The sequence below is a fragment of the Molothrus aeneus genome, chromosome 4, assembly GCF_037042795.1.
Source record: "Molothrus aeneus isolate 106 chromosome 4, BPBGC_Maene_1.0, whole genome shotgun sequence".
NCBI classification, from domain to species: domain Eukaryota; kingdom Metazoa; phylum Chordata; class Aves; order Passeriformes; family Icteridae; genus Molothrus; species Molothrus aeneus.
Window position 1 is genome coordinate 25,871,761 of NC_089649.1, and position 11,720 is coordinate 25,883,480.

At 40.5% G+C, this 11,720-nt stretch overlaps 1 protein-coding gene across 2 annotated transcripts; it reads left to right on the forward strand.

The window, feature by feature from the left end:
- The first annotated feature begins 1,424 nt into the window (after positions 1-1,424).
- On the forward strand, positions 1,425-11,572 carry CASP6 (caspase 6). 2 transcript variants are annotated; one of them, XM_066548999.1, is made up of 8 exons: positions 1,425-1,530; positions 3,240-3,281; positions 4,032-4,074; positions 5,786-5,935; positions 6,372-6,448; positions 6,883-7,058; positions 9,147-9,300; positions 9,908-11,572. In XM_066548999.1, the coding sequence occupies exons 1-8, from the start codon at positions 1,500-1,502 to the stop codon at positions 10,144-10,146; spliced, it is 912 nt and encodes a 303-aa protein (XP_066405096.1). In that variant the 5' UTR covers positions 1,425-1,499; the 3' UTR covers positions 10,147-11,572. The 2 variants fall into 2 exon arrangements, with proteins under 2 accessions (XP_066405096.1, XP_066405097.1); XM_066549000.1 differs by having other exon boundaries at positions 5,789-5,935.
- The last annotated feature ends 148 nt before the right edge of the window (positions 11,573-11,720 follow it).

The following is an 11,720-nucleotide window of genomic DNA, read 5'->3' on the forward strand; positions in this document are numbered from 1 at the left end:
CTTCCTTCTTCAGACTGCAGTTCTGATCTATCCATAATGCTTTTTCCAAAAAATACCCACCTACAATCTGGAAGTGTTTCTAAACCTATAGGCACATCTCACAATAAAACTTTCATGCATTACAATGAGCTGGAAACGCACACCAGCCCAGTGCTGCCTCGGGCTGCACACTGTGATCAAGTCACTGGTGACCCAACACAGTGGCTGAGCCTGCTCTTAGCCTCCAGCAAAACAGAGCAGAAGAAAACTCTGTCTTACAAGGATCTAAGCAAACTGTTGGACTGAGGAACATCGCTGACAGAGTCCTGGATTTCGGTTCTGCAAATGCAGAACTTCACACACACACTGATGTGCACAAGGAGTCTGGCTGCCAGTGGGTTTCAGGGGCAGCTCTAGCATGAGCTGTGAGAGCTGGGATCTGCAGTTGCCAAAAAATGAATCTGTTTGGTAGAAGTCTAAATGTTACCCAGTATAAGATGCAAACTTTGTGATAGTGTCATGTTCTAACTAAAGTTTGCACAAAGACAATTGAAACAAAGTTCTATCTTGATCCAGCTGCCTACTGGCAGTCTGAGGGTAACAGGTCTGAACAAGACAAAAACAAGGAAAGGCAGTTAAAAATACCCCATGGCTCTTTTAATCAAAGGGAGACATCTTGTCTGAAATTTTTACCCATGCAAGAAGCCAGAGTAAAACTAGACTGGATAAAAACTATAATTCCACTCTAAATCTGCTTCTTTTTTTGTGCTTGTAGCAGCCCTCTCATGAGTGCACATTCATATCTGAGTTTCATATCTAAAAGTAGGCTAGATAAAAAAATCAGATCCCTCTAGGATATAATCTGTAAAGCTCTTATACAGAAGAATGGGGTTTGTCACTGGCTTTGGTTTAGAAACTTGTTTGTTATGCAATTGATCAGTGAGCGGTAAGTGCCACATAATTCCCGGTCGGGAATACTCGTTAAGACACCTGGGCACTCTCGTCAATACCTTGTCCCTCCCCTCACAGTTCCGAAATCATCAAAGAGAACTGAAGGGAGAACAGAGCAAAGCTGCAGAATGATCCACACATCCAAACCTCCCAAAGGTTGCGTGTGGGTGCCCGAATGGAAAAGGACTTTGAGGAACAGGAGCCGTACAGGAAAGAAAACACGATGGACCTGAAATGGGAATTTGAGTAGAATTTTGAAAAATTCACACTAAGTGAATACGGGAGGCTCTCACCATATTTCAGGACGCTGGTTTTGTACAAGCCGGTGCAGTTACTCGACCACGGTCTCTGAGTACCAGCCCAGGAGCACAGGAAACAGAAAACTTTAACACAGCACCCTTGGGCTTTCCTGGCTTTTCCGCAGGAACAGAAGGCGAGGGGGCGGGGCGACCAGGGGGAGGCTAGGAAGAGAAAGGGAGGGGAAGGCTTGGCAGAGGAAGAGAAGGCAAGGCTTGCCTGCGCTCGGTTCGGTCCGTGTCGGTGTGCAGCCGGTGCCTCGGTTCACGGCGATGTCGGGCTCGGAGCGGCAGCCGCCGGCGGGTGCGTGTGCGGAGGGGACGCGGTGGGGAAGGGCCGGGAAGGGCCGGGCCGCGCCGCTCGGGGTTCCTGCCGGAGGCAGAGGGAGCGGGAGCGGGACGGGGAATGTCTCTGAGGGGCCGGGGGCAGCCGGGCTGCCCGGCCGGGGCGCCTGAGCTTCCCACAGAGGGGGAGCACTGCACCGAGGGCGCTGCCGGCGCTCACGGAGAGCCGGAGCTTTGCTTCTGTCCTTCTTTCTGTGAAAAACACGTTCACTCTCCGTGAAAATGAAAAAAATTAATAAAGGACAATAGGAAACAAGGACCATAGAGCAAGGTTATTACAGCCGGGTGCATCTTCGCCCTCAGGCAAGACCACACTTATCTTCGGGGATGCTCCCTATATCAGCCATTGCCTCTATTGCATCAGCCTGTAACAGATTCAATGCAATTACGGAATTCAATTCAGTTATGCATGGTAAACTTTCCTTTATGCATAGTAAAGTTTCCTTTTTAGTTTACATATTCCAAGAACTATTTAATTTGGGTCTGCCTTTTTAGAGCATGCGGATTCCTTGGCTGTGGCTTTAATCCATTCTTAACACCTCCAGTTTTTGGGCCTGGGTCCACACTGTCTTCAGATGGTGAATGCCGATTGTTGGCATGTAGCAGGTGTCTTCTTCATATGTTCATTGGATGTTATCCCATCCAAGCAGGCATTTTAACACAAGCATACTTATATCAGCTATTTCACTAAGTTTAATTAACAACAGAAATAAAAACTATGTAACAAAGTTACTTTAACACTACTTATCTAAAATCCATTTTAATATTTGTGAAAAGCCAATATTATAATGTGTATCTATAACATTTCCTTCTGGAGGAGGAGGAAAGGAACGTTCGGGAAGGTGGGAGGTGAAGGATGGCCAACAAGGAAATGGATTTGCAATAAATCCAGGGCACGCCACGCAAGGGGAAAACCCCTCTGGCTTCCCGGCACAGCCTCGGGACAGGGAAAGTGGGGAAGGTTCCCGGCGTGTAACTGGAGGGCAGGAGAAGTCAAGGCAGTAAAACTTGGGCTGGGTCCCCAGAGATGCAGCCAGGCTTAAAGGGGCTTCTTTTTTGTTGTTTGGTTGTTTCTAAGGGCCTTGCCCTTTGTAGACTTGATGGTAGATCTGTTGAGATGGAAACGCATCCAGGGATAGACTCTGTGAGATTCCAGTGTAACCTAGTGCATACCTGATTTTTGATTCCTTTAAAGCAATCAGTGTTCATGAAATTAATGACAAGTAGTCCTGTTGGTCTCAATTAGATTTTAGAACAAACTTGTTCCTGTGTGAGACAAACAGAAAACTTTTCATCAATCACAATAATTCATATAGTGTTTATGTGAATGAAGCTGCGATACGAGAGGGACAATGAAAAACCAAAGACTAGGAAGTTACTAAACAGGATTAAATTAACAGGATTTTTTTTCCTAGTTTCCTGTAGCCCAGGAATTCTAGTCCTCCTGTGTCTACATTTTCTGTCTTAAAGTTTGATGACTATAAAATTTTATTATCTGTTTCATGGGGAGGGGGGATCACAAGAACTTTTGTCCTCTATCAAGATATAGCTATGTTAGTTTTGCAAAAGGCATTAATAACATTTGAAAAATAGATGTGAAAAGCTAATATTGTATGTGCAAAGTAGTTTGCAAAATACATGTACATGTGACTCTTCTTATAATTGCAGGCCATGTCCAGCTGGATAGCAGACCTATATTACCCACCACAGGTACAGTGTCATATACAGTTCTCATAACGTGGTAGTTAGTCTGTACCAGTAGTAGTAGTGATTTAGTACACCACTGAGATTTAAGTAAGAGGAACAAGGACTTTAGCCTAACCATCTGCAAGTCTGTAGTTCTGCACACTCCTGAGATGTGCACGTTCTTTGTTGTTCCCACACTGTTACTTTTATGTCCCTTTTGTACTGGAGGTACTTAAAGTCTCTATAGTTCAGCAGAAGAAAAGGTTTAAGTCTTGCATTTTTTCAGTTGTCAATAGCTGTTACACTATCTACTGTGGCTCGTGCTGCATCCAACCTCAAAGAGAATGCTCAGCTTTGTATAAGCAGCATGACTGAAAGAAAAGAAACACCAATGTATTTTTAAGTTATGTAAAATTTTTACTAGTGAGTTAGAGTCTCGTTAAAAAAATACACCAAGCTAGTTATATAAAATCATCATCTCTGACTATGTTTGTATAGGTACAGATATACAGACAGATAGAAAATATTCATGTCTTGACCACCTGAAATTCAGACTGCTGGAGTCAGAACTTCCAGAACAGCCTCCAAAAGCTGTGGGTACAGACAAACACTAATGAGGCTGTTTACCTGCATGCCTGCTTACCTGATGTGTGAATGAGCTTTTGGTTCACATGAACAGCGAAACTTTAAGGCTGGATGCATAATTTCAAATTGGTTTTGTTTGTTTTTAATGAATGAGTTTGTGGCTAAATAACTTTTTGATTTCTCTAACAGATGGAAATGAGAACATCACAGAAGTAGATGCACTCAGTATAAGGTAAAGTTCTGGTGGCAGTGACAGATGTCCCAAGGGACTTGGGAGGCCAGTGCAGGGTTTTCTGATTTTTGTTAAGAATTGGATAGAATTATTTGATTCAACTCCACCCACTTACAAAACATGTTTGTAGTTTTAGCTATACCAGCTGCAGATCTGAAGGAATGTGGAAGGGACTATGAGGAGTGTTCTCTTTTTATTGTAGGCACTGTGCAAGTACCATCACATTCTAAGGAGCCACTGGACAGACTAAGTGTTAGATTGTAGCACAGGAAGTTGTTCCTCTGGAAGGATGGGAAATGGACCATGGAACAGTGATTCCATAAAAGCCCTGAAAACAGTAAACCACCTGCCTGATAACTTTGCCTTATCCATACAGCTGAGTAGAGAAAGAACTATTTAGAGAATTATCCCAAATGGTCATTCACAGGATCCAATGACCAAACTGTCCAAAATCCCTAGTAGCCATGCACCTAGCCAAATCCTAAGGAAGAGAAATTGACAAAATCTGAAAAAATTCTGGTACAGGTGAAATTGTTCATAATTACAAGGCTAAAATTTATAATCTTTGCATTTTATCATGTTTGGTACTCAGAAGGGGAACAATGTTATAAAGCACCCAACTTCTCTTATTGGTTATCCAGCCAACATTGTAGAACCTCCCTGACTTTGAACAGTCATCCTAAATTCCTGTTCTCTGTCTGAATTCTTGTGTATATGTTACAAAAACATGTTTCATTAAGGGGATTCTCATAACAAAGTGGAAAAGCAGATACAGTCTACGGGTAATGATGTTAATTTTGCTGTGAAACAAAAGCATTTGCCAGTGAAACTCTGATCTTCAACATCTGCAGACAAATATTCTAAACAACTTTCTCCTGTAATTGCACCAAACCTGAATATTCCATATAATGAAAGAAAGTATTAACATGGCAAAAATGACAGCTCTGACCAGAGCCAGTCCTAGGGCAGCATGACCTGGACTGTCATTCCATGTACCTCAAACTCCGGACCTGTCTGTTGCCAGCATTGTTGCTAGAAGTGTTTCAGTTTCTGTTTTCTGCACCAGTAACTACAAAAGCAGAAAAATTGTCTGCTTCATCCTTCTAATTACAGCCATGTCAACACTTAGGATCTTTTGGGTCCAAGTGTTGGCATGACTGTGGCTCCACAGCCAAGTCCAGAGTGTGCTGTCACACATCCTATGCTGTGTTTTGCTCATAAACCAATAAAATTGCAGAATGCTACTCCCAAACACACAGGTATTCTATGTGTTTGCTGCCATGATAAAGTCCTGGTCGGTCATTTATTCTGTCCTTAAAAAACCACTGTCCTTCAGGAGTTTGTGGGCTGGTTGCAGGAAACTTAGATGAATTTGTCAACTTAAACTTGTCATATTAAATTGTCATAGCTTTCATTTCATTAGGGTAAATAACAAACATTTGTTCTCCTTTTACAAGATACATTACACTTAGCACCTCATCCCCAGTTTATAGTCTATTGATTACCATGCAGCACTTGATTTACTTAGAAAAACTTGATGTGAATCACAGACAGCTACAATTCCAAGTAAGTGCATGTGTCCTGTGCAATTATGTTAGAATTTATCTAAATATGTAACATGGAAAATTTGAGCCATGTCTGAAATGCACCATTATGTGCCTTAACTAATGAAACAGTCTCATTTACCAAGAATGTTTTCCATCTGTGGCAGCAGACAATCACGTGATCTTGAAGAGCAGTACAAAATGGACCATAAAAGAAGAGGAGTTGCATTAATCTTCAATCATGAGCACTTTTTTTGGCAATTAAAGCTGCCCGACAGACGTGGGACTATGGTAGACAGAAATAATCTGAATCGCACGTAAGAAACTTGGTTGCTCCACTAACCCTTAAAAAAATCTGAATTTTAGAAATTGTGGTCAAATTAAGAGGTTATCTAAATCTCGTGTTTAAGTAAAGACCCAAAGATTTTGCAGACATAGCACCAATGCAACTTGAGTGAAGAAAGCTCTAATTAAAAAGCTTCAAGGCACATTTTTTTTAGGTCACAGAAACTGCTGGCACGAGAAGTCCTGTGAGTTGAGTGAGTCCAGAGTTTTCTTTGGACAAACTCTTTGAAGTAACTTTAGGTGTTAGACCTCTACTTGACACCAGTTTGAATTCAAAATCAACTTTAGTAGTTTTGTTCATAAATAATGCATAAGAAAATTCCCCCACAGGGAAAGAAACTGAGTTGGTAGCAATTGATATATAATTTGAGCAAGATTTTTACTAATACTGATCTATTCTAACAATAGTTTGACAGACCTTGGGTTTGAAGTCAGAGTTTTTGATGACCTGAAAGCAAAAGATGTGCAGAAGAGAATTGATGAAGGTAAGAGACTGTGTGTTAGTTATGTCTATTGCAGCAGAATTCCCAGATACCTTTTTTCCAATCTCTCCATCTTACTTAAAATAAATTGTTGTACACAAGGAATTTAACATTAGAAGGATTTAAAGGTTAGACTGAAAATCATTTTATTGCAATGTATGTGAAGCTTCAGTGAGAGAACTAATTAAGTCACAAAAAGCTGAAAGATGGTATGTGGAGCTGGGAGAAGATAATTATATTCTTCTTTTTATGGTTAGTGCCCCTTCAGCCAGGCTGAATCAATGCACCTTGAAATCCCTACAGTATGGCTTTTCCTGAAAATGGTATCCATTTGAAAAAGGACTGACTGGGGATTCAATGATATGATACAAATGTACGATGTTTTTTAGACCTGAATAAGAGTGTTTCATCATTTAAACACCACTTGACTATTTCAGCCTCTAAGGAGGACCACAGCAATGCTGACTGCTTTGTGTGTGTGTTCCTGAGCCACGGTGAGGATGAACACATTTATGCCTATGATGACAAAATCAAAATTCAGACAATGACAGACATGTTCAGAGGAGACAAGTGCCAGAGTTTGGTAGGAAAACCAAAGATATTTATCATTCAGGTAAGATGTCTGTTTCTGAATTCAGTGAAGTTAACACTGACTTGTGTCTTCCTGCAATAGATGTCAGTTTTCCTGATGCAGTCTTTCCACAAGGCATTTAAGACAAGGATTCTTCTCTTTTTATTAGAAACCCCAATGTATACTACTCTTAATATTATTACAGCTGTATTTAATAAGTAATTTTACAAAAAGAAACACAAATTAAACCCATGTCAGATCTACTGTCAGTGTTTTTTACAGCCTCAGCTCAGTTCCTATTGGTCACACTTCACAGCCCAAGGCTAAGCTGATAAGCTATCTACCCTTTGTATCTTCATTACTTCCTTCCAGGCAAGTCCCTTTACTTGATCCTCAGTGAAGCTGGGATTTGTGTTTGGCTTTTTTGTCCGTTTTCTTTTTTTTGTGGGGCTTTTTGGTTGGTTGGTTTTTGTGGTGGTAGTGATTTTCAGTTGTTGTTGTTGTTGGTTGGTTGTTTTTTTTTGTCTATGACCTATACTCAGCATCTCTGTAGAATCCAAAGAATCAAATTAAGGCTTTATTGTCTCAGAAACACTGTTTGTGCTAAGAGGTCAGACAAAGACCATATGTAACCTCCTGTTCCTTCCCTTGGTTCATGGGAGAGTGAAAGTTGGGAGGTACCTCAGGAGGGCTCTGGTCCACTCTCCTGTTCAAAGCAGAGCTATGGGGTCAGGCCAGGTCATGCAGGGCTTTATCCCATCTTTATCCAGATTACAATAGCAAACTCATATATGAACCTGGACTTCAGCAGACTGTAATTGTAGCAGTTTACAGAATAATTCTAAGTATTACCTTTTTTTTTCCCAAATGCAAGCTTCCTCAGGGTTGCTGCAAGAAGCAGTATATTGTTAATTCACCTTTCATTAGGACTCATTCAGATTTCCTTTTTTTTTTAAACCTGGTGCCAAAGATAGAAAAAATATTTTCGTATTTCAATTTTAAGGTCAAAGTAATACTTGGAAACACTTATATACTCATCAAAAAGCTAATTAACTTAGTTCATCAGCTGAGTTATTTTCCAGCACAACTGGCATAGCAATTACCTCTGGAAACCAGAAACATCAAGATGAAACTTTATCACTGTAAAGAAGATTCTTTGTGTTTTCTCTTTTTAGTGGTAGTTCTGAAATAATGCTCCTTTGTATCTTTTGAGTGTGTTCTCACCTTGTTATTCTCCATGTGTAGCCTTTCTGCTCCACTGACAATAGTGGGATCACTACTGACTTCTCACAAAAAACCTTTCCTCAACAAACACACTTGAGGCTGCACTAAGCAGAAGTGTAACAGCATGTAATGATGGCTGTGCTTCAGAGCAGTAATTCAGCACTGCCTTGCCGCCAAGGGAGGCAATTCTTCCTCTCTACTCAGCAGTGGTGAGGCTGCCTCTGAAGTATTGTGTCCAGTCCTGAGTTCCCCAGTTCAAGACAAATACAAACTTACTGGAGTGAGTCCTGCAAAGGGCCACAGAGATCATTAGGGGACTCTGGAGCATGTTTGATATGAGGAGAGGCTAAGAGAGCTGGACTGTTCAGCTTGGAGGAGATGGCTCAGGGGAATCTTAGCAATGTTCTGAACAGCTGGTGGGAGGGAATAAGAGGGAGACAGGCTCTTTTCAGTGGTACCCAAATGACAGGTTAAGAGGCAACTGGAACAAATTAAAACACAAAATTTCACCTCAACACAAGAAAACACTTTTTTTACTGTGAGATTGGTCAAACACTGGAAAAGGTCACCCATACAGACTGTGGAGTCTCCACTTATGGAGATCCTCAAAAGCTGACTGGACATAGTCCTGGACAACATGCTGTAGCTAACACTGCTTGAGTCAGGAGGTTGGACTAGATGATCTCAAGAGATCCCTTCCAGTCTTAGTGATTCTGAGATCATCTTCAAGCTTTCAATGGACTTTGTCCCCAACATTTTAAGTGACAGAGAAATAAATGTGTCTTTCTGAAGGCAGAGCCATGGTAATGGGGCACACCTAGCTGAACGGAAGTGCCTCTGGTTAGTGTCAGAATTTAACAGTGAGCTTGGCAGGGGTGCAAACATAACACCACTTCTCACCAACAGGCCTGTCGAGGTAATCAACATGATGATGCAGTCATTGCTCATGATGCAATAGACAGCGGGGAATCCCCTGACAATAAGACTGAAGTGGATGCAGCTACTGTCTTTACTCTGCCTGCTGGTGCAGACTTTATCATGTGCTACTCTGTGGCGCAAGGTGAGTTCCAGTATTTTACATCCAGTGTCTGATACTTCACTCTAACAACCCTGAACATGTCTCCATTTTGCAGTCCAAAAAATGAGAACAGTTCCATGTAAATCTGATTCATATGTCTGATAAGTAGCAACTTGTCTGGGAAAGAATGGTATGTGCTAGAGAAGAAATGAAAGTAAATTATCAAGGTGCGTTAAATTTGCCAAACAAAAGCATTGTCATCAGTCTTGAGGCTGAGCTACCTCCTGACAGCCAACATCCATCTCTTTTCCAGGATTCTGCTGGCTTATAAATTTCCCTGCACTACATGGCTGTTCTCTCCAGTCCCCCAAGTATGTTGTCCTCAGTCCCATCTGCTCTCTTAGGAAGTAGAGGTGCAGTCCTGTAAGCTACCAGTCCCTGAATCATGTTCCTCTTAGCTGAGCACCACAAGTGGTACCAAAGCCATTTCCCATCTACAATTTGTAGTGTAACTGGCAAAGTAAGATTTACACCCATTAGTAATTCCTTATAGATGGTAGCTAGCAAACAGTGACTCTCATAAATATTTTTCCAAGAGGTTATCAGTACTTACATTTGGATCTAATTTTATGTTCCTTTTCTACTCTAGGCTACTATTCTCATCGTGACATTGTAAATGGCTCCTGGTACATCCAAGATTTGTGTGAGACCCTTAGGAAGCATGGATCTTCCGGGGAGTTCACAGAACTTCTTACTGTTGTTAACAGGAAAGTATCACATCGCAGAGTGGGTATGTGCAGAGACATTAATGCTATAGGGAAAAAACAGATTCCTTCTTTTGCCTCAATGTTAACTAAAAAATTGTATTTTCTTCCAAAATCTAAGTAGATTATTTAGCAGTGATGACCATTACTATTACCTGCTGCAGAGCAAAGAATACCATCTTTGTTGAGGAGATGTAATATTCCACAAGATTGTCTGTAAAATCACTGGGATCAAACATTACAATCTGCATGCCTAATAGTTTCTAAAATCTTGAAGCAGTCTTAAAACTAGAATTATACCAGGGAATTCATCTCAGGGAATATGGGAAAAGTTGACTGGGGCCAAACTATTAGAAGGTACTCAGATTTTATTGAAATTGTTGCTTGGAATTGAAATCAATTGAAATTGATTTTTTTCCTAGAAGTGTCTTGCTTGATTGCCATCTAACTATGGCACATTTTACTCCTTCCAAAACATTTTTAGTGTTCTGTTAGATTAACTTGTCTTGCTCCTAGAGCACAGTTTACAGGGAACATGGTTTTTAGGGCATCTTTATAAATTTGTGGACAGCAGAATCCACAACTTATGTAGCTTTATATGGCTTTTTAGACATTGTTTAATTTTTTTGCCACACTAAAAAGGAACTTAATTCCTTGGGTACAACTATAGCATTAATATAGGATTAATCAAATATGGTTGATTAATAAAAAGTTTCCATTTACTTGAATATAACTTATACTTGAGGCACAATTACAGTTTTCTGGTGCTTTACATCCTCAGGAGAAAAACAGCAGTAATGAGAAGAGACCACGTACAGTTTGCTCAGGGTGAGCTTGCCTTGTCTGTATCTCTAGAGCTAATGCTGCTGAACATCTCTAGGCAGCTCTACAAAATATAACATATGCAAACCTTCATACTTCAGGCCTTTGAGTTGCATCAGGCCTCCTCTTGGCCCTGGAGAAGATCAGCCATACCTCTGACCATGGCGCCAAAAGTGATGGTGCATGGTCACCACAGGATTGTTACTGCTGCAGTAGTTGTGGTGCTGACTTGAACCAAATATTTCTTTTTTTTTTTAAGGTTATTAATTGTTCCTCTGAGGGACAACAGAGAACTCAATCTGAGCAAAGCATCTTATTCCACTTTCCTGGGGGAAAAAATAATTGGTTTACTGGTTCTGCTTTAGTTAAGTCTTTCCATATACAATGTTCTAAGTCATAAATGCTGTATCCTACTACACCTGCTTTTAAACAGGTGTATAAATCATGTATGTTTGAATGTTTTGATAAATTCTTTCAGTACAATGCAACAGTGAAACATAAATGATTTTGTAGCAAGTTTGAGATGCCTTACTTTTCTAGCACTAATCCACTTTCCTGGGGAAAAAATAATTGGTTTACTGGTTCTGCTTCTGTTAAGTCTTTCCATATACCATGTTCTGTCATAAATGATGTATCTTACTACACCTGCTTTTAAATGTTGTATGAATCATGCACGTTTGAATGTTTTGATAAATTCTTTCAATAAAATGCAACAGTGAAACAAATGATTTTATAGCAAGTTTGAGATACCTTACTTTTCCAGCACTATTTACTAAGAAAGCTTAATCGTCATGCTGATCTAAACTTGACCTATGGTGTCACAAGCAGTCAATGCACAGACCAGGGAAAAAGAAACAGTAACTTTAGGAAAAGAAT